At 42.5% G+C, this 23526-nt stretch overlaps 1 protein-coding gene across 9 annotated transcripts in view; it reads left to right on the forward strand.

The window, feature by feature from the left end:
* LOC132827008 (membrane-associated phosphatidylinositol transfer protein 2) overlaps positions 1-23526 on the forward strand; it is a 538978-nt gene that overhangs the window by 304493 nt on the left and 210959 nt on the right. For 8 of the 9 annotated variants that reach the window (XM_060843350.1, XM_060843356.1, XM_060843357.1 and 5 more), the window contains one exon: positions 258-421. In XM_060843350.1, the coding sequence (XP_060699333.1) occupies positions 344-421 (78 nt within the window). In that variant the 5' untranslated portion in view covers positions 258-343. Of the gene's footprint in view, positions 1-257; positions 422-23526 lie in introns of those variants that run through there. The other variant, XM_060843358.1, reaches the window with a different exon arrangement.

Genomic DNA, 23526 nt, shown 5'->3' on the forward strand with positions numbered 1-23526 from the left:
GCAATGAAAGCTAAGCGCTGTTTATTTTCAGCAGTGGCTTTTATACAAAAAGAAGTGATTAGTTGCATTAAATCAGAGATGAGTGCCAGGTTTTCGACAAATGGAGTGAAAAGGGTGGGCATTAAGACCCTGCTTTTGAGAATTCTAGCCAATAAATTGCAAAGGTAATGAAGGTGGGTGGACACATAGAGTTAAGAACATTATAAATATTTACTTGATATGTTTAACATGCTGCTATTTCTTCTTCCTCTTTTCAGCTATATTTATGAATCACACACTCTGAGATTTTGCCGACAGTCCTTGGATTATTTTTAAGTTGTGGAAGGACATTGCTAAAAACAAGATGCTTATCAAGGAATACCACATCCCTCTTCCCATGAGTGTTGAGGAGTATCGTATTGCACAACTCTACATGATCCAGGTATGATTGACTTCAGTTAGAGATTATAAATGATGAGTGATAATTTAACTGGTTTATTTTTGTTTGGTTGGGAAATGCTCAGTGCTTCAGCTGACAGAATTGTTTTGGGTTTATAAAGCACGATAACTGTTTATCACTGTTATATTGAAAGATGTGTCACAGAGTAATTTTGTCTTGTGTACAAATATTTTGTGACCATTGAAGTATGATTTGAATTGTATCTTCATGTGTGGAAAAATTCTCTGAATATAAGCCTTTCATTGTAGCTAGCCATTAAAATCAGAAGTGATGTTTAAGCTGACAGAAAAACCTCATATTGTTTAAAAATATTGTGAAGAAGGGTTACACCCGAAACATCAACTTCACCACCTCCTGATACTGCCTGGCTTGTTGTGTTCTTCCAGCCTCCTGCCTATCTATTAAAAGTATTCTAAAGTGAAGGTGTTCTTCTGCTCTGCACTGCTGTTTCAGATTAAAGGACAAACATTTGTATAGGGCTATGAGTAAGCCAGGATCCTATTTATACGCCATATATGTAACCAAAGCCACAGATTATTTTTATTCATTCCCATTCGATGGCATTACAAGATTTGAAGTTTTTTTATAATCAGCTTTTTGTGTCATTCTTGATGTTTAATATCCTGACAAAAGCATTCATTTTTGACTTCAGTTTACTTAAATTCCAGTAACCCTGGACACTGAATATCCTGGTTGTGAGTTTACTCGCTGAGCTGGTAGGTTTGTTCTCAGACATTTTGTCACCACACGAGGTAACATCATCAGTGAGCCTCCGGTGAAGCGCTTGTATTCTGTCCTGCTTTTTATTTGTGTGTCTTGGTCTGTTGAGGTGGATGATATCCTTTCCAGTTCATTTTCTCAAAAGTTGGTTAATGGGGTCCAAATCAATATGTTTACTGATAGAGCTCTGGTTTAAATGCCAGGCCTCTAAAACTTCCCGTGTGTTTCTCTGCTTAGCCTGTCCTAGGATGGATGTGTTGTCCTTCTTCGACTGTGTGTAAGGACACTAGTGATAGCTGGTCATATCTTTTGGTGGCTAGTTGGTGCTCATGTATGCTGGTGGCTAGTTTTCCGCCTGTCTGTTCGATGTAGTGTTTGTGGCAGTCCTTGCGGGGTATTTTGTGTATGGCATTCGATTTGCTGGTTGTTGGTACAGGGTCCTTTAGGTTCATTAGTAGGTGTTTCAGTGTGATGGTAGGTTTGTGGGCTACCATGATGCTAGGCAGTCGGACTAGTGTGGTAGTCATCGCCAAGATGATTTTGATGTATGGTAATGTGGCTAGAGTCCTGGGCGTGTTGTGTCTACTTGCTTGGGTTTGGTGCTTAAGAATCGGCAGACTGTGTTCATCGGGTACCCATTGTTCTTGAATACACTGTACAGGTATTCTTCTTCTGCTGCTCGTAGTTCCTGGGTGCTGTAGTATGTTGTGGCCCTTTTAAATAATGTCCTGATGCAGTTCTGTTTGTGGGGGTTGGGATGATTGCTCCTATAGTTGAGATTCTGGTCTGTGTGTATTGCTTTCCTGTAGATGCTGCAGTTCTCCATTGACTGTTTGTTCCACTGTGACATCTAGGAAGAGAAGTCTGTTGTTGTTCTCTTCCTCTTCGGTGAAACTTATGCCAGTAAGGAAGTTGTTGATGGTATTGTAGGTTTCTTCTAATTTGTTCCGTTTCGTGATGACACTCCGACCTCTTGGCATCATGGTAGCCCACAAACCTACCAATACACTGAAACGACTACTGATGAACCTCAAAGGACCCTGTACTGACCACCAGCAAATTGACATCACCTTTTCTTGGAGTCAGTTGGAGTGGGAGATTGACAGCAAGGATCAGAGGTCCGACAGGCAGGTAAAATTATTAAAGATATAAAAGCTTACTCCAGGAGTTCAGCGTTCTTCACTTTTGTTCGGTGGCAGTTGGAGTGGGAGGAGAGACGGCGAGGACCAGAGAAATGTAGAATTTTAAAAGCTATAAAGATTTACCTCGTGTATAGGCAGAGTGTACACTGAGTGGAAGGAGACATGAAACTACTGGTAAGTGAGGCTTTATATTTGAATGGTTGCTTTACCCAAAACACTACTCGGGTAGTGTCTCCACCTGTGCAGCAAATTGGTAAGGTAACTGGTTTCTTTGTGATTTTTTTTAGTTTTTCAATAGTCTCATTGAGAATTTAGAACAGTGGGAATGGAGTTAGGCAGTTGAATGTTCCTCCTGCAGAATGTGGAAGGTAGGGGTCACCAGTAGTGTCCCTGCTGACTGCATCTGTGGGAAGTGCGCCCAATTCCACCTCCTTGAAAACCACATTAGGGTACTAGGGCTGGAGCCGGATGAACTTCGGATCATTTGGGAGGTGGAGGGGGTTACTGAGAGGAGTTACAGAGAGGTAGTCACACCTTGGGTAAAAGAAGAACGTAGATAGGTTACTTTCAGGGGATGGAAAGGAAGCCAGCAGGCAGTGCAGGGATCCTCTGTGGCCGTTTCCCTCAATAGCAAGTATACAGTTTTGGATACTGTTGGGAGGGATGACTTAACCGGGGTAAGCAATGGGCATAGGTCTCTTACGCAGAATCTGTCCGTGTTGCTCAGAAGGGAAGGGGGAAGAGGAGAAGAGCATTTCTTCATTGAGGACTCTATAGTTAGGAGGTTCTGTGAGACCAAGAGAATGGTTGGTGTGTTGTCTCCCAGATGCCAGGGTTCGTGATATCTCTGATCATGTTTTTGGAATCCTTGAGGGGGAGGGGGAGCAGCCCCAAGTTGTGGTCCACATAGGCACCAATGACATAGGTAGGAAGAGAGATGGGGATTTAAAGCAGAAATTCAGGGAGCTAGGGTGGAAGCTTAGAGCTAGAACAAACAGAGTTATTATCTCTGGTTTGTTGCCCGTGCCACGTAGTAACAAAGCGAGGAATAGGGAGAGAGAGGAGTTGAACACGTGGCTATAAGAGTGGTGAAGGAGGGAGGGTTTTGGGCTCCTGGATAATTGGGGGTATTCCAGGAGTAGGTCGGACCTCTACAAACAGGATTGTCTTCACCTGAACCAGAGGGGTACCAATATCCTGGGTGGGGGGGAAAATTTGCTAATGCTCTTTGGGTATGTTTAAATTAATTCAATGGGGAGATGGGAACCAAAGTTGTAGTTCGAGTATGCGGGAGGATGAGAGTAATGAAGTCAGATCTGATGCTTCAAGATCACAAGAAGGTGCCAGCAGGCAAGAAGTTGGTTTGAAATGTCTACTTCAATGCTAGGAGCATCCAGAATAAGGTGAGTGAACTTGCAGCGTGGGTTGGTAACTGGGATTTCGATGTTGTGGCCATTTTGGAGACATGGATAGAAAAGGGACAGGAATGGTTATTGCATTTTCCCAGATTCAGATGTTTCCATGAGAACAGAGAAAAATGGTAAAAGAGGGAATGGTGTGGCACTGTTAGTCAAGGACAGTAGTACGGTTGCAGAAAGGACGTTTGACAATAGACAATAGGTGCAGGAGTAGGCCATTCTGCCCTTCCAGCCTGCACCACCATTCAATATAATCATGGCTGATCATCCTTAATCAGTATCCTGTTCCTACCTTATCTCCATAACCCTTGATTCCACTATCCTTGAGAGCTCTATCCAACTCTTTCTTAAATGAATCCAGAGACTGGGCCTCCACTGCCCTCTGGGGCAGAGCATTCCACACAGCCACCACTCTCTGGGTGAAGAAGTTTCTCCTCATCTCTGTCCTAAATGGTCTACCCCGTATTTTTAAGCTGTGTCCTCTGGTTCGGCACTCACCCATCAGCGGAAACATGTTTCCTGCCTCCAGAGTGTCCAATCCTTTAATAATCTTATATTTCTCAATCAGATCCCCTCTCAGTATTCTAAACTCAAGGGTAAACAAGCCCAGTCGCTCCAGTCTTTTAGTCTAAGGTAGTCCCACCATTCCAGAAATTGACCTCATGAACCTACACTGCACTCCCTCAATAGCCAGAATGTCTTTCCTCAAATTTGGAGACCAGAACTGCACACACTACTCCAGGTGCGGTCTCACCAGGGCCCTGTACAGCTGCAGAAGAACCTCTTTGCTTCTATACTCAATCCCTCTTGTTATGAAGGCCAGCATGCTATTAGCCGCCTTCAATACCTACTGTACCTGATTGCTAACCTTCATTGACTGGTATACAAGAACACCCAGATCTCTTTGTACTGCCCCTTTACCTAAATTGATTCCATTTAGGTAGTAATCTGCCTTCCTGTTCTTGCCACCGAAGTGGATAACCATACATTTATCCACATTAAACTTCATTGCCATGCATCTGACCACTTACCTAACCTGTCCAGGTCACCCTGTAATCACCTAACATCCTCCTCACATTTCACCCTGCCACCCAGATTAGTATCATCAGCAAATTTGCTAATGTTATTACTAATACCATCGTCTATATCATTAAAATATGTTGTAAAAAGCTGCGGTCCCAGCACTGATCCCTTCAGTACCCCACTGATCACTGCCTGCCATTCCAAAATGGAGCCGTTTATCGCTACTCTTTGTTTCTTATCAGCCAACCAACTTTCAATCCAAGTTAGTACTTTGCCCCCAATACCATACACCCTAATTTTGGTCACTAATCTCCTATGTGGGACTTTATCAAAAGCTTTCTGAAAGTCCAGGTACACTACATCTACTGGATCTCCCTCGTCCATCTTCAGAGTTACATCCTCAAAATATTTCCTTCATAAATCCATGCTGACTCTGACCTATCCTGTTACAACTCTCCAGATGTTTCGTAATTTCATCCTTTATAATAGACTCCAGCATCTTTCCCACCACTGAGGTCAGACTAACTGGTGTATAATTTCCTGCTTTCTTTCTCCCACCTTTCTTAAAAAGTGGTACAACATTAGCCACCCTTCAATCCACAGAACCTGATCCTGAATCTATCGAACTCTGGAAAATAATCACCAACGCATCCACGATTTCTCGAGCCACCTCCTTCAGTACCCTGGGATGTAGACCATCAGGCCCCGGGGACTTATCAACCTTCAGACCTAACAGTCTCTCCAACACCAATTCCTGGCAAATATAAATACCCTTCAGTTCAGGTCCTTCAGCCACTGTTACCTCAGGGAGATTGCTTGTGTCTTCCCCAGTGAACACAGATCTGAAGTATCAATTCAATTCTTCTGCCATTTCTTTGTTCCCCGTAATATATTCCCCTGTTTCTGTCTTCAAGGGCCCAATTTTAGTCTTAACCATTTTTTTGCCTTTCACATACCTAAAAAAGCTTTTACTATCCTCCTTTATATTTTTGGCCAGTTTACCTTCATACCTCATTTTTCCTCTGCGTATTTCCTTCTTAGTAATCCTCTGTTGCTCTTTAAAAGCTTCCCAGTCCTCCGTTTTCCCACTTATCTTTGCTATGTTATACTTTTTCTCTTTTAACTTTATATGTTTCTTAACTCCCCTCGTCAGCCACGGTCACCCATGCGTCCTCCTAGGATCTTTCTTCCTTTTTGGAATGAACTGATCCTGCATCTTCTGCATTATACACAGAAATATTTGCCATTGTTCCTCCACTGTCATCCCTGCTAAGGTATTGCACTATTGAACTTTGGCCAGCTCCTCCCTCATAGCTCCACAGTTCCCTTTATTCAACTGAAATATTGTCACCTCCGATTTTACCCTCTCCCTCTCAAATTGCAGATTGAAGCTTAATGTATTATGGTTTGAGAACTCATCTACTGATGTAGTATGGGCTGAGATTAGAAACGGAAAAGGTGAGGTTACCCTGTTAAGAGTTTTCTATAATACTCCAAATAGTTCCAGAAATGAAGGTGGTTGAGGAAGGTTTGTCTACTGAGTCAATATGGTGGGAAGTTAGGAACAGCAAGGGAGCAACCACCTAATAGATCCCCTAATAACAGTAGGGAGATTGAAGAATTCATAGGCAGGCAGATTTTGGAAAAATATAGATGTAGCAGGGTTGTTGTCATGGATTCAACTTTCCCAATGTCAACTGGAACCTCCTTAGTGCAGATGGTTTGGATGGAGCCGTTTTTGTCAGGTGTGTTCAGGAGGGTTTCCTTACTCTGTATGTAGACAGACCGACGAGGAGAGAGGCCATTTTGGATTTGGTGGTAGGCAATGAGCCAGGAGAGGTGTCAGATCTCACGGTGGGAGAACACTTTGGTGACAGTGACCACAACTGCCTCACATTTACCATAGCCTTGGAAACGGAAAGTTACCAAGGGAAGATATTTAATTAGGGCAAAGGAAAATATGATGCTTTCAGAGAGGAGTAGGGCAATACAGAGAAGGAGCAACTGTTCCACAGGAAGGGCACAGCAGACGTGTGGAGGCTGTTTCAGGAGCAGTTATTGTGAGTGATGCACGAATTTGTCCCTCTGAGACAGCTAAAAAGGGATAAGATTAAGGAGCCTTGGATGGCGAGAACAGAGGAGCTTCTCGTCATAAGGAAGAAGGCAGCTTACGTAAGGTGGAGGAAACAAGGATGTAGGTGCAGCTTTAGAGGATTTACAGGCTTGCTAGAAAAGAGCTCCGAAATGGACTGAGGAGAGCCAGGAGGGGACATGAAAAAGGCTTGGCAGGAAGGATTAGGGAGAATCCAAAGGCATTTTACTCATATGTGAGGAATAAGAGAATGATCAGGGAGAAGGTAGGGCCAGTCAGGGATAGGGTAGGGAACTTGTGCAATGAGTTTTTTGTTTCGATTTTCACTAAGGAAAGGGACCTTGTTGTGAATGAGAACTTTAAGGAGCTGGGATACAGGCTTGAACAGATCAAGATTCATGAAGTTGATGTGCTAGAAACTTTGCTAAACATTAAGATTGATAAGTCCCCAGGGCCAGACCAGATTTATCCTAGGCCGCTCCGGGAAGCGAGAAAGGAGGTTGCTTAGCCGCTGGCGAGGATCTTTGCTTCCTTACTGTGCACGGGAGTTGTACCAGTGGATTGAAAGGACGCAAATGTTGTTCCCCTTTTCAATAAAGGTAATAGGGAAATCCCTGGCAATTACAGACCAGTCAGTCTTATGTCTGTAGTCAGTAAGGTTTTGGAATGAATTCTGAGGGATGGGATTTATGAATATTTGGAAAAGCATAGCGTGATTAAAGGTAGTCAGCATGGCTTTGTGAGGGTGGTAAATTCAGGTCATGCCTAACTAATCTTATTGAGTTCTTTGAGGAGGTGATGAGACAGGTCGACGAAGGTCGAGCAGTAGATGTGGTATATATGGACTTCAGCAAGGCATTTGAGCCGACCCCATGGTAGGCTCATTCATATAATCAGGAAGTATGGGATACAGGGGGATTTGGCTATCTGGATTCAGAATTGGTTGGCTGACAGAAGGCAGAGAGTGGTTGTAGATGGAAAGTATTCTGCCTGGAGGTCAGTGTTCAGTGGTGTCCTGCAGGGCTGTGTTCTTGGGCCTCTGCTCTTTGTAGTTTTTATAATTGACTCGGATGAGGAGGTTGAGGAGTGCTTTAGTAAATTTGCAGATGACACAAAGGTTGGAAGTGCTGTTGATAGTATCAAGGACTATTGCAGGCTGCAGCACGACATAGACAGGATGCAGAGCTGGGCTGAGAAATGGCAGATGGAGGTCAACCTGGATAAATGCAAAGTGATACATTTTGGAAGGTCAAACTTGAATGCTGAATATAGTATTAAAGACAGTGTGGAGGAACAGGGGGATCTTGGTGTTCAAGTACATAGATCCCTCAAAGTTGCCACCCAAGTGGGTAGGGTTGTTCAGAAAGCATATGGTGTTTTGGCTTTCATTAACATGGGGTTCGAGTTTAAGAGCCGCAAGGTTTTGCTACAGCTCTACAAGACCCTGGTGAGACCACACTTGGAATATTGTGTCCAGTTCTGGTCGTCCTACTATAGGAAAGATACAGAGACTTTGAAAGGGTGCAAAGAAGGTTTACCAGGATGCTGCCTGGAATGGAGGGCTTGTCTTATGAAGAAAGGTTGACTAAGCTTGGACTTTTCTCTCTGGAGAGAAGGAGGAAGAGGGATGACCTGAAGAGGTAATGTGAGGCATGGATGGAGTCAATAGCCAGAGACTTTGCCCCAGGGCAGGACTGACTGGCACGAGGGGTCATAGTTTTAAGATATTAAGAGGAAAGTATAGAGGAGAGATCAGAGGTAGGTTCTTTTCGCAGAGAGTTGTGAATGCTTGAAATGCATTGCCAGCAGCGGTGGTGGAAGCAGAGTCATTGGGGACATTTAAGCAACTGCTAGACATGCACATGGGTAGTAGTGAATTGAGGGGTGTGTAGGTTAAGTCCTCGGCACAATATCATGGGCCGAATGCCTGCTCTGTGCTGTACTTTTCCATCTTCTATGTGGAAGATAGAATAGCAAAGATGATCCTCAGTAGAAGCAAGAGTAACAGTGCAATTGATATGGGGGCTTTAACTTTCCAAATATTGACTGGGATTATGATAGTTCAAATACTTTAGATGAGTCAGTTTGTGTCCAAGAGGGTTTCCTGACACAATGTAGACAGGCCAACAAGAGATGAGACCACATTAGATTTGGTACTGGGTAATGAACCCGGCCAGGTGTTAGATTTGGTGGTAGGTGAACACTTTGGTGATAGTGACCACAATTTGATATGTTTACTTTAGTAATGGAAAGGGATAGGTATATATCGCGGGGCAAGAGTTATAGGTGGGGGAAAGACAATTACGATGCGCTTAGGCAAGATTTAGAATGCATAGGCTGGAGAAGGAAACTGCAGGGAATGGGCACAATTGAAATGTGGAGCTTATTCAAGAACCAGGTACTGCATGTCCTTGATAAGTATGTACCAGTCAGGCAGGGAAGAAGTGGGAAATGTCATCTCACTATTTAAAAGGCAGGGAGAGTAAAAAAACAAAGAAAATTACAGGCCAGTTAACCTAATATCAGTCATCAGGAAAATTCTATAATTTATTATGAAAGGAGTGATAAAAGAACATTTGGAAAGCACTAACGGGATTGAACAAAGCCAGCATGGATATTTGAAAGGTAAGTCTGCTGGGGCTTTTTGAAGACGTAGCTCGTAAAATGGATAAAGGATGTAGACGTGAACTTTAAAAAGCTTTTGATAAGTTCCTATGTAGGAGGTTAGTGGGCAAAATTAAGCACAAGGGATGGCATAATAGATTGGCATAGATTGAAAATTAGTTGACAAAATGGAAACAGAAAGTGGGGACAAATGGGTCTTTTTCGGAGTAGCCTGCAATGACTAGTGGGGCACCACAATGGTCAGTGCTGGGTCCAGCTGTTCAAGTTATGTATCAGTAATCTGGATCAGGGAATCAAATACAACATTTCCAAATTTGTTGATGTCACAAAACTCAATGCGATTGTGAGATGGATACAAGGCAGTTTCAAGGTGGTTTATAGACAGGTTAAGTGAATGGGCAAACGTGGCAGATGCAGTACAACGTGGCTAAATGTGAAGTTATACACTTTGTTAAGAAAAACTGAAAAGAAGAATTTTATTTAAATGGTGATATGTTTGGAAATATGGATGTACAGTAGGATCTGGGTGTCTTTGTACACCAGTCAATGAAAGTGCGCAGTCAGGTGCAGCAAGGCATTACAAAGGCAAATGGTGTTTTGGCCTTCGTTGCGAGAGGATTTGTGTTCAAAGGTAGTAACATCTTACTGCAGCTATACAAGGCGTTGGTGAGACCACACTGAGAGCATTGTATGGAGTTTTGATCTCCTTGCCTCAGAATGGATGTCCATGCCGTAGAGAGAGTGCAATGGAGGGTCACTAGAGGGGATGAGAGTCTAGATTAGAGTAGTGATGGAAAAGTACAGCTGGTCAAGCAGCATCCAAGGAGCAGGAAAATTGATGTTTCGGGTAAAAGCCCTTCATCAGGACTGAAGGCAGGGAGCCTCCAGGGTGGAGAGATAGATTCACTAATATCAGGGATGGCCGGACTGCTTTCTGAGGAGAAATTGGTTTGACTGGGCTTGCATTCATTCGATTTAGAAAGATGTGATGGGATCTGATCAAAGCATATAAAATTCTAACAGACATGGACAGATTAGCTGCAAAGCAGATGTTTTTCCTACTTAGGGAGTCTACAACCAGGGGATACAGAGTAGACTATTTGGGACTGAGATGTGGAAACATTTCTTCTGAGGGTAATGAACCTATATAATTCTCTGTCACCGAAGACTGTGGAGGCCAAGTCAATCGAAAAAAAGGAGAGATACATTTTTAGACATTAAGTATTTCAGGGAATGTGGAGAGAAAGCAAGAAAATTGTATTGACATAGAGGATCAACCAAGATCATACTGAAAGGTGGAAGGGCTTGAAGGGTGAAATGACCTCCTTTATTTATACAAAATTAATTCTTGTTGACTGTTCTAAAATTGCAGTTAAATGAAGCTATTTTGATTAACCTGAAATTCAATTGAATGCTTTCTTCTTTTGTTATTAATTATTCAATTTTATAATGGATATCATGAAATTAAGATTTATAAACCTGTAGCTTTATACAGTGATGCTGATGGCATTTGTTAACATGAGCAAGACTTTCAAATTAAATTCATTCATTCATGGCCAGATGTCTTCTGTTCTGTTCAATACATATTGACTGATAATTTGAGGGAAGGCGCATTTGCTTCCTTACCTAGTAATATGGACTGTGAGTTGCATATGATAGCAAAGTTCAGCCAGTATAACTGGAAATCAGATTAAACCTTTAAGTGGTGTAACTGAAGGATGTACAGCTAGTTTTGGCTACAACTACAGTGTGAAGCATCTATAATCATTAGTAATAACTCAATGTCAAATCCAGACATGATTGAATGATGTTAACAGAATTTAAAATGAACTAGCTAGAGATGCTGAGTTGCTTATGCTGGTGCACAGCAAACCTTTAAATCCTTGACATTTTGTTAGAGGATGAACCTGTACCTTTTTTTGATAACAAGTTGCTTGAACTTAGTTTTACTTTGAAGCTTTTCTTCTCCGATTGCTCAAGTTATGCTGCTCTATGTATGAAATGGCAGACAAACTCAAGAACAGGATGTGTGAACAAAACATAAGGTAACCTTTTCTCTACCTAAAGGGACTTTTTACTGACTTTATGTGGCTCATAACATTTAGCAAAAATTGTTGACTTGTCAAAAGAACTCTTTGTTTTCATCACTGCTGCATCTAAAAGAGAATTTACATTTCAAACCGCTTAGGAGCCTGTGACCTCTCAAAATGCTGTTAATCTGAGATTAGCCACAAGAACTTATTAAGAAGTGTAGGTGATTCCCATCGTGTTTTTCAAATAGCAAAGACAGAAGGTAAGTGCTCATTGACATCCCTAATTCAGATTCCACGATACCAAATTTTACCATTTCTACATGGATGTTATTACGTTTCTATTGTCTTGTTGTTTAAAGCTGGGAGGCTGTTATTAGTAAATGGAATGCTTTCCATCTTGGGTGGTCAACATGAATGTAAAAGGCTTCCAGATCAGTTAGTATGTGATCATGTAAAATTGCTGGAGAATCCTAGCAGGTCTGGCAACCTCAGTGGAGAAAGAAACAGTTGATGTTTTGATTGTGATATGACTCTTCAAGAAGGATCATATTGTATTTGAAGCATTAACTCTGTTTCCCTCTTCACAGATGTTGCCAAATCTGTGTTTCTTCAGCATTTTCTGTTTATATTTCAGATTTTCAACATCTGTAATATTTTGTTTTTATTTAAGTACCAAGTGAAATCTGCCCAACCTGAAAGTCCCTCACTATTGTACCAAAGTTGCACTTGTTTGTTTCCTACAGCTGTTTGGTTACCCCTTTGGATAAGTAATTAATAGCTGACCAAGAGGTATTCCCAAAATTACTTTGCCGGACCCATATAGCAGACTCTGGAGCATATTATTTGCTCCATCTGAGCTGAATTTAAAACTAGGTTTTAGTGACTGCTGCAGCATCACCCACTTCCCTGTTGTTCTTTGCTAATTGAAGCCAATGCTGAATTGCCTGGGCTGATCTCAGTCCTCCACTATTTGTAGGTGCTGCAAAATTACGTAAGCAAAGTTAAATGATGAGCAGTGGGATGTGATTGGTATCCTGTGAGTGGGCTGAACTGATGATTCACAAGTAATGTATTTCTAAGTGAGCCTAATAATTGGATCGCATGACTCCAGGTTATGAGGTAGGTAATTAAAATATTGTCATCCTCAGTGTCATTAGTTCTAAAACATGATATTCCTTTCTTGACTTATGTGGTGGCTGTGCGGCTCGCACTGCTGCCTCTCTGCAGTAGGGACCCGGGTTTGATTCCACACTCTGGTGACTGTGAGGAATTTGCACATTATTCCCATGTCTGTGTAGGTTTCCTCTGGGTGTTCTGGTTTCCTCCCACAGTCCAAAGATGTGCAAGTTAGGTGAATTGGCCATGCTACATTGCCCATAGTGTCCAGGGATGTGCAGGCTAGGTTGTTTAGCCATGGGAAATAGGCAAAAGTGAGGACTGCAGATGCTAGACATCAGAGTCTAGATTAGAGTGGTGCTGGAAAAGCTCAGCAGATAGGCAGCATCCGAGGAGCAGGAAAATTGACGTTTCGGGCAGTTACCAAGCTAGTATGGAGTTAGGCCTGGGTGGGATGCTCTTTGGAGGGTCAGTGTGAGTGTAATGTGTTAAATAGCCTGGAAGGATTCTATGATTCTCGATGTTAACTGCTATATGTATTGTTTAACTGCTGATTTCTCTCAATGCTTTATCTGTCAGTCTAGGAGAAACTCCGTCTATTCACATTCCTTTTAAAGGGATAAAAGTGATTTTGATTCAGAGCATTGAAATTTAAAGGTCTTGGACCTAAATAAATGATTTAGCTTGGCACGGGCATGGAATGGGCATCACTCGACACATCAAGTCTGTCTTAGCTGTTTTGAAGAACAGTCCAGTTAGTCTCACTCCCCATTCTTTCTCCATGTCTCTACATGTTTTTCTGCTTTGAATACTCAACCAATTCTCTTTTGAAGATTCCTATTGAATCTGTAGCCACAATGCTGTCCTGATGACATACTGCATAAGTATTCTTCCTCATGTTTCTTGTGACTCTTTTTTGTCAAACACCTGAAACCTTTGCCCTCAGGTTATTGACCAGTCAGCCATTTGAAAGACAAGTTTTCTTTATTTCCAACCAAATCCTTCATGATTTTAAATAAATCCAATCACAGAACCTATCTGTAGATGAAGAAAGAAAAACACATTATATTTATGCATTGCTCATCTGTAAAAGTCCAGTTGATTAAACTAAAGCGAGAGTGGACACTGAGCTGAAAATATAGGTTCTGAAGTGAAAAGCACAAAAGCAGTCAAAAGCATACATTTTTCATGAGGCTTTGAAAGCTGGATGAGTTGGGATGGAAAATTTGAAATAATTTTATAGGACAAAGGGGTTCCTTTTGTCTCAACAAACAGATGAAATCATTCAAAGAGAAAACCGATAAAATCCTGAATCTCAACAGATCTAGCAGCATCTATGGAGAAACAGAGTTAGCATTTCGAGTCCAATGTGACCCTTCTTCAGAACTTATTTCCTTGCAGGAAATAACATGTAAGGAGATGTAGTCGAGGTAATTGTGGGAGCTGAAGGCTTTGTGATAGATATTGGTGGATACTCTATCCCCAGAAATGGAAACACAGAAGTTAGGGAAGGGTAGAGAAAATCATCGATGGACCAGATGAAAGTGAGCATAAGATGGAAACTGGTGATTTTTTTTTCAACTCTGATTGAGAGCAGGAAGCATCGCAATTATGTCATCATTGTATTTTGGGAAAGAGTTGTGGGTGGAGGCTAGAGTAAGACTGGAACAAGAAATGTTCCACATACCCCACTAAGAGACACACATGGCCAGGACCCACGTGGGTCCTCATGACTACATCCTTGACTTGGAGAAAGTGAGATAGTTGAAGGAGAAATTGTTCAAAGTGAGAACGGATGGTGAAGGTGGATGGTGTTGAATGGAGACTGTGCTGACCTCTTTTCAAGGAGAAAGCAGGTAGCCTTCAGACAACCCTGATGAGGGATGGACATGTAGAGGGATTACACTCCCACAGTGAAGAGGATGTCTTAAGGACCAGAAAACTGGAAATTATGGAACTGATGTGAACTGTCTGAAGAATTATGAATGTAAGTGGGGTGGAACTAAACAAGGGTAGAATAAATGGAGTCAAGGTAGGAAAAAATAAGTTCAGTAGAGTAGACTAGAATGATGGGTCTGCCAGGCCAGTCCTGTTTGTGGATTTTTGAGAAGGCAGTCTAAGTGTACTGTTTGGGGCATGGGCTTCTCTGAGCTGAGAAGCTGTGGAAGGGAGGTGGCCAAGGAAGATGAGGTCAGTGACAGCCTTGGAAATAACAGCCTGAGGCTCAGTGATGGGGTCACATTGTCCCAGGGAGAGAAGAGGAAGTGTGTGAGAGTTGGTGCTCAACCTCTGACAGGTAGAGTTCAGCAAGCCTGGGAACAACAACATCATCTTTATGGGCAGGTTTGATGAACAAGTCAGGGTTAGACTTGAGGGAATGGGGTATAGTAAATTCAGAGCAAGTCAGGTTAGAAAGGGTGAGGGGATGGGGAAGAGGAAGAGAGATTAAGATGTCTGTTGTCACATTGGCAGTTCTGATGAAGAAGTCAAGTTCAAGTAAAAAGCCAAGGGAGGGGTCAGGAGGATGGAGAGTATTGGAGATGGTGAAGAGGTCTGTATGGCAGGGAGAGGACCCTGTCCAAAGACATGGGCACAGGTGGAAAGACATTGGGAGAAGAGTTCAGCTTCACATTGTGCCTGGAATTTATTGATTGGGGGCATAAAACAACAAACCTTAGTCCTTTGCTGAGTGCAGACTGTTCAGCATCAGAGGGGAGGTTCAGAGACCTAGTGAATACACAGCAAGAAGTAGGACTAGCTGAATGGATGGAGTCACAAGGGAGGAGAAGGGAGCAAGGATCCACAGGGATGTTAGTAACCTTGACTTGTTGGAACTTGCATTCCTTAATAGCTGAAAGAAAGAGAAAAGGTTTCTTGTTAAAGCATGGAAAATGAGACAGAAAATGAAATGGAACAGGGGACTGGTATATATAATATAATGCGAGATGGTGCTGATGGAGAGAGAGAGATTGAGATTGTGCATGTTGTGGCTAATGTCACTGAGTATGGAACTCAGGTTGCAGTGGCAGCAGCACTTTGAGGAGCATTGTATGTCTCAGCGATACCTGTAATCCTGGTGGATTCAAAACATTTGGGTCAGTGGGGATGCAGTTGGAGACGTTGAGAGATATTCAGAATACAAAGAGTACATTCATTCCATTGAGTATGGCTTTGTGCCAGAGAGATCATGCCTCACAAATTTTTTTTTTTTTTAGAGTTTTTGGATGAAGTAACCAGGAAGTTTGATCAGGGCAGGGTGGTAAACGTAGTCTATATGCATTTACGTAACGCTTTTTGCAAGGTTATATATGGTAGGCTGCTTTGGAAGGTTAGATCGCATGGAATTCAGGGGGAGCTGGCAAATTGGATACACAATTGACTTGATGGGAGGAAGCGGAGGATAATATTGGAAGGATGCTTGTCGGACTGGAGGCCTGTGATTAGTGGAGTGCCTCAGGTGTCGGTGCTAGGCCTATTTCTGTTTGTTATCTGTATCAGTGATTTGGATGAGAATGGGCAAGAATGTAAGTTTGCAGATGACACTAAAATAGGCGGGACTGTGATTAGTGAGGAAGGTTATCAGAAATTACAGCAGGACCTTGATCAGCTGGAGAAGTAAGCCAAGAAATGGCAAATGGAGTTTAATATCCTTAGGTGCGAGGTCTTGCATTATGGAAATTCAACTCAAGGTCGGAGTTTCATGGTGAATGGTAGGGCCTTAAGGAGTGTAGTGGAACACAGTGATCTTGGAGTTCAGGTGCACAGTTTTCTGAAAGTGGAGTCCCAGGTAGACAGAGCAGTGAAGTAGGCTTTTGGCACACTGGCCTTCATCAGTCAGGGCATTGAGTATAGAAGTTGGAAAGTTATGTTGCAGTTATACAAAACATTGGTGAGGCCATACTAGCAATATTGTATTCAGTTTTGATCACCTTGCTATAGGAAGGATGTTGTTAAACTGAAAAGAGTACAGAAGAAATTTACAACGCTATTGCCTATTCAAGGGTCTGAGTATTGTGTGCAGGTTTGGTTGCCACTTTACCAGAAGGATGTGGAAGCTTTGGAGAGAAGGTTCACCAGGATGTTGCCTAGTCTCGAGGGCATTGGTTATGAGGAAAGTTTAAAAAAACTAGGGTTGTTTTCGCTGGAAAGCTGGCGGCTAAGAGGAGACCTGATAGAGGTCTGTAAAATTATGAGAGGCGTACATAGGGTAGAGGCATTTTACCCAGGTTTGAAGTTTCAATTACAAGAGGGCACAAGGGAGAAGGGGAAAGTTTAAGGGAGATGTGCATGAGAGGTTTTTCATGGAGAGAGTGGTAGGAACTTGGAACTCACTGCCAAAAGAGGTGATGGAAGCAGACATGTTGGCGACATTTAAGAGGCATTTGGCTGGTGACATGCATAGGGAGTGAATACGGAACAAACGAGGGAGAAGGTTTTTTTTAATTTTAATTAGTCCATGATGATCGGTACAGGCTTGGAGGGTTGAAGGGTGTGTTCCTGTGCTGTACATATCTTTTGTTCTTTTGAGTTATAGGGATAGGTTGGATTAGCTAGGACTCTTTTCTTTAGAGTGCAGGAGACTGAAAGGGGGTTCTTATAGAAATATGAGATCATGAGAGGCATGGATATGGCGAATGTACTCTTGTTTTTTTCCCTAGGGTTGGGCAATCAAGGACTAGAAGACATCAGTTTAAGGTTAGAGAGGATGGAGTAATGGGAACCAGATGGGCTACTTTTTTACACAAAGGGTGGTACACATATGCTCTAAGCTGCCATCGTAAGTGGTTGATGTGGGTACATTAACAATGTTTAAACAGCATTTTGACAACTACATGGATGGGGAAGGTTTGGAAGGATAGAGAAGTGGGATCAGCATGGACGGACATTTTGGTCAGCTGGACCAGTTTGGGTCAAATGGCCTGTCTCTGTGCTGTAGGACTCTATGACCCTCTGAGTAAGAAAGGTTGCAAGGAAGGAACACAACATCCATGGTTAATGAGAAAAATTAAAGATAATTTTCAAAGGCAAGATAAGATGTACTCCAGGCTATTGAGGGATGCAAAGGAGGAGACATCAGGGGCTCTAGCAGTAATTTTCAAATTCCTCTGGCCGCAGGTGAAGTGCCAAAGGACTGGACGCAAAAGATTGGAGACTGGATGTTGTTCCATTATTAAAAATAGGAGGAAAGGGTAGAGAGGAAATTACAGGCCAGGCAATTTAACCTTGTAGTGAGGAAGTTATTAGGAAGAATTCTGAGGGACAAAATATACCTGTACATGGAGAATCATGGATTAATAATGTAGATAATCAGCATGGATTTGTTCAGGGAAGGTCATGTTTGACAAGTTTGGATGAATATTTTTGAGGAGGTAGCCAGGAGCATTGATGTGGTCCACATGGATGTGACCAAGGCTTTTTGTAAAATCCTCATGACAGACTGGTCAAGAAAGTAAGAGCCTGTGGGATCTAAGGCAAAGTGGCATGTTGGATCCAAAATTGGCTGAGAGACGGGAAGCAGAGGATAATGGTAGAGAGTTATTTCTGTGACTGAATTTGTTTCCAATGGGGCTCCATACAGCTTGGTACTGGGGCCCTTGCTGTTTGTGTTGGGGGTTGATAATTTAGATTTACATGTGAAGGCGATGACTTGAAAATATTGCATAAGAACATAAGAAATAGAATATTTTCTCTAATGGAAGAATTTAGAATGAGCAGTCACCATTTAAAATTAAGGCCACAACCACTTGAAACGGGTATCAGGCAAAGAAATTTCTCATAGGGATGAGAGTCTTTGGAACGCTCTTCCTGAAACATGGTGTTAACAATGGTTTTGAATATTTTGAAGACAGAGGTGGATAGCTTCTTGGTATATAATGGGTTGAACCAGTTATCAGGGGTAGGTGGGAATGTGGCCTTGTAGTTTTAATCTCATCAGCTCTGACCACGTTGACAGAGCAGCCTTGAGAGGTTGCGTAGCTGCTCTTGTTTGTATGTAAGCAGGAAAAGCAATTTGGGCTGGGTAAGGATGGCAATGAGTTGGTACAAGGGTAATCAAGTAGGAGAGGACTCTAGCTACAAGGTTCTGGGAGAGCAGGAAGATGTCTGTAATGGCACGGTGTAAATTTCAGTTGGGGAAAATTGGAGAACTTGACCACCAAGATGGTCTGTGCACATTGAGACCATGTAGCTATGAGTCAATAGTACACCGAATTTTCCTTTTACTTGTTTGTCCTCAGCAGTCATTGAATTCAGAGCCTTCAATGTATTGGAAGCCTTTTCATTTATCAGCAACAACAATCTGCAGCACTTTTAATTTGGTAAACTGCCCAAAGCTGCTTCCCAAGAGAGTTCTCAAAGAAACATTGATGCTGAGCTGCATGTGATATTAGGACAAATGACTGAAGAGGTAGATTTTAAGCAACGCTTTATGGAGAATTGAAGGGAGGAGAAATTTTGGGAGAGACTACAGTGTTAGGGACATCGGCAATTGAAAGCAGCAGCCAGTGATGGAGAGAATAAAGGCGGAGAGGTACAACTTAATGGTAAGGTCCTAGGAAGTGTTGCTGAACAAAGAGACCTTGGAGTGGAGGTTCATAGCTCCTTGAAAGTGGAGTCACAGGTAGGTAGGATAGTGAAGAAGGCATTTGGTATGCTTTCCTTTATTGGTCAGAGTACCCAGTACAGGAATTGGGAGGTCCCGGAGCGGTTGTATACGACATTGTTGAAATATTGCGTGCAGTTCTGGTCTCCTTCCTATCAAAAAGATATTGTGAAATTTGACAGGGTTCAGAAAAGATTTACAAGGATGTTGCCAGGGTTGGAGGATCTGAGCTACAGGGAGAGACTGAACAGGCTGGGGCTGTTTTCCCTGGAGCATCGGAGGCTGAGGTAAACCTTATAGAGGTTTAAAAAATTATGAGGTTCATGGATCGGATAAACAGACAAAGTCTTTTCCCTGGGGTCGGAGAGTCCAGAACTAGAGGGCATAGGTTTAGGGTGAGAGGGGAAAGATATAAAAGAGACCTAAGGGGCAACTTTTTCATGCAGAGGGTAGTACGTGTATGGAATGAACTGCCAGAGGGTGTGGTGGAGGCTGGTACAATTGCAACATTTAAGAGACATTTGGATGGGTATATGAATAGGAAGAGTTTGGAGGAATATGGGCCGGGTGCTGGCAGGTGGGACTAGATTGGGTTGGGATATCTGGTCGGCATGGATGGGTTGGACCGAAGGGTCTGTTTCCGTGCTGTACATCTCTATGACTCTAAGTGCACCTATCTCAAAGAAATTCAGGAGGGTCAGGGAGATGGGGAAGGTGAAGTAAGACCATGGAGAAATTTGAAAGCAAGGATTAGAATTTTAAATGGCCCAATTTTGAATCACTGTAAAGCTCAGAACTGATGGGTGGATAGGACTTGGAGGAAATTAGGAGACTCACAACAAAGTTCTGGGTGAGATTTAAGTTGATGAATTTATAGAATATGGTACACAGGAACAGGAGTGGCCATTCAGCCCCTCAAGTCTGATCCACCATTCAGTGAAATGCAGTTGATATGTGGCCTAATTCCATTGGCCCATACTTAATACTTCTGTTTAATAAAAAATGATCTCTCAGATTTAAACTAACAACTGATCAAGCATTCACTGCAGTTTATGGAAGACAGTTCCAAACACTGACCAGTTTATATGTGCAGAAGTGCTTCCTAACATCTCTCCTGAACAATATGGATCCAATTCTTAGACTGTGCCCCCTAGTTCTAGAATCCCGAACCAGTGGAAATAATTTATCTTTATCAATACTGATTTTTCCCTTTTAGTATATTTTGAAGACTTCGATCAGACCACCTCTTAACCTTCTAAGGTTTAAAGAAGACAGCCTAAATTTGTATCAAAAAATCTCTCCTCATAACTTAATCCCTGAAGTCCAGGTATCATTCTTGTAAGCCTATGTCATATTCCCTTCAAGGCCAAGTTATCCTTTCTTAAGTGTGGTGTCACATCTGCTCACAGTACTCCAACCAGGGTTTTGTTTAACTGCAGCATAATTCGGCATCTTTATACTCCAATCCTGTGTATATAAAGACCAGCATCCCATTAGCTTTCTTGATTATTTTCTGTAAGTGTTTGTGACATTTTAAAGAGCTAAGCACCTGAACTTCCAAGTCTCTTTGGACGTCAACTATATTTAACTTCATATCATGGCAAAATGCCCCGATCTAACCTCTTTCTATCCTAAGTAGATAACCTCACACTTGCTTACATTAAACATTATCTGCCACAGTTTTACTGATTCACTTATTCTGTCAATATCCCTTTGTAATTTTATGCTGTCATCTACAGAGGTAGATAGGACACTAGACATGTGTTGAAATAGCAAATACAGAAGCAACAGCTTTTAAATCCAAATGAGCTTCTCTTCTGTAACTGAAGTGCCCTTTCATCTTTTGAACATGATGAAATGCGATTGCATGGATTTTAAATTGATTTCTGGAGTCAGCATTTTAGATTAAAGTGTTGGTTGAGCACAGCTGAAATAGTACCCCTGTAACCTAATAACCTAGTTATGAAAGAGTCCACTCAATAAGAGCTTCTGCAGAATTTTGTGTAAACTGGGTTTGCTGCTGAGCTTAACTTGTAGTAACATTTACACTCTAAAGTTAATCAATTGCAGGAGAAACTTGATTTGGTTGCTAGTTTTTTGTTCTCCTTGCTATGTTCTGGTGAGGTCATTCATTGCAACTTTATTGACATACAAACATAAATTAAGAACAGAACCAGGCTAGTTGGACTCTCGATTCTGCTCTCCCATTTGATAAGATCATGGCTGATCCATTTGTGTTTCTAGTTCCACATTTCCATGTAATCCCCATAAGCTCTGATTTGCTGGCCTAACAATGTTTTTTGCCTTCACCTTGAAAAATGCTTTAACCCTACCTCCACCGCCTGAGGTGGTTGTATAGTAACATAACCTTTTGCATAAAACATTTCTTGTCATCGCTGTATTCAATGAGCAGCTACATGGAAAGGAATAAGGATAGTGCACAGTTAAGTTCTAAATTGGGGGAAGGCCAATTTCAATATTATTAGAAGGATTTGGCGAATGTGGACTAGAAGCAACAGCTTGCAGGTAAGTCTATATTTGGAGAGTGGGAATCTTTTAAAGGGAGCACAGTGAGAGCCCCGGTCTTGTGATAGTGAGGAGGATCGTCTCAGGCTACAGCCTAATATCAGTCAGCTGGATAGTTAGACAGACCTATGGTGGATGGAATTTAATCCCTATAAATGTGAGCTGATGCGTTTTGGGAGGTCTAATAAGGGAAAACATACACAGTTAAGTTAGGTCCCTTGGGAGTACCAAAGAACAAAGGAACCTTGATGTACAAGAGCGTAGATCCCTGAAAGGGTCAGCACCAATGGACAGGATGGTGAAGAAGGCAGACTAGATGATTGCCTTCATTAGCCGAGGCATAGAATATAGGAGCAAGGAAATCTTGTTGGAACTTATAAAACATTGGTTAGGCCACGGATGGAATACCGTCTGCAGTTCTGGTCGCCACACTATCGGATGGATGTAATTATGCTGGAGAGGGTACAGAGGAGTTTCCTAGGATATTACATGGACTGAAAAGTCCTCGTTCTGAGGTGAGACTGGACAGGCTGGGTTTGTTTTCCCTGGAACAGAGGAGGCTGAGGAGGAGATCTGATTGAGGTATACAAAATTATGAGAGACATAGAGTAGATCACGAGAACCTTTTTCCCATGGCAGACGTGTCCAAAATCAGAGTGCATACATTTGTGTCCTGCTGACTGCATGTGCGGGAAGTGCACCCAACTCCAGCTCCTCGAAAACCACGTTAGGGAGCTGGAGCTGGAGCTGGATAAAACTTTGTATCGTTCGGGAGGTGGAGGAGGTTATTGAGAGGAGTTACAGGGAAGTCGTCATACCTCAAGTACAAGAAGAAAATAGATGAATTACCATCAGGGGATGCAAAGGGAACCAGCAGGCGGTGCAGGGATCCCTTATGCCCGTTCCCCTCAATAACAAGTATACCGTTTTGGATACTGTTGAGGAAGGGAGGGGGAGCAGGGAACTTAGCAGGGGTAAGCAACAGGGCAGAAGTCTCTGTCACAGAGTCTGTTCCTGTTGCTCAGAAAGGAAGGGGGAAGAGGATCAGAGCATTAGTCATTGGGGACTCCATATTTAGGGGGACAGATAGGAGGTTCTGTGAGAATGAGAGAGACTCTCAGTTGTTCTGTTGCCTCCCAGGTGCCAGGTTTCGTGATGTCTCTGATTGTGTTTTCGGGATCCTTGAGGGGGAAGGGGAGCAGCCCCGAGTCGTTGTCCACATAGGAACCAACGACATAGGTAGGATGAGAGATGGGGATTTAAGGCGGAAATTCAGGGAGCTAGGGTGGAAAGTGAAAGTGAGAACAAAGTGTTGTTATTTCTGGTTTGTTACCCGTGCCATGTGCTAATGAGGTAAGGATTAGAGAGAGAGAGAGGAGTTGAATACATGGCTACAGGGATGGTGCAGGAGGGAGGGTTTTGAGTTCCTGGATAATTAGAGCTCTTTTGGGGTAGGTGAGACTTTTACAAACAGGATGGTCTTCATGTGAACCAGAGTGGTACCAATATCCTGTGGGGGTAGATTTTATTAATGCTCTTTGGGTGGGTTTAAACTAATGTAGCAGGGGATGGGGACCCTAATTGTAGTTCGACTATCCAGGAGGTTCAGAGTAGTGAGGTCAAAAATAAGATTTCAAGGTTGCAAGAAGGCACTAGCAAGCAACAAGTTGGTTTGCGGTGTGTCTACTTCAACGCCAGGAGCATCCGGAATAAGGTGGGTGAACTTGCAGCATGGGTTGGTACCTTGGACTTCGATGTTGTGGCCATTTCAGAGACATGGGTAGAGCAGGG

The sequence above is a fragment of the Hemiscyllium ocellatum genome, chromosome 24, assembly GCF_020745735.1.
Source record: "Hemiscyllium ocellatum isolate sHemOce1 chromosome 24, sHemOce1.pat.X.cur, whole genome shotgun sequence".
Classification (NCBI taxonomy): domain Eukaryota; kingdom Metazoa; phylum Chordata; class Chondrichthyes; order Orectolobiformes; family Hemiscylliidae; genus Hemiscyllium; species Hemiscyllium ocellatum.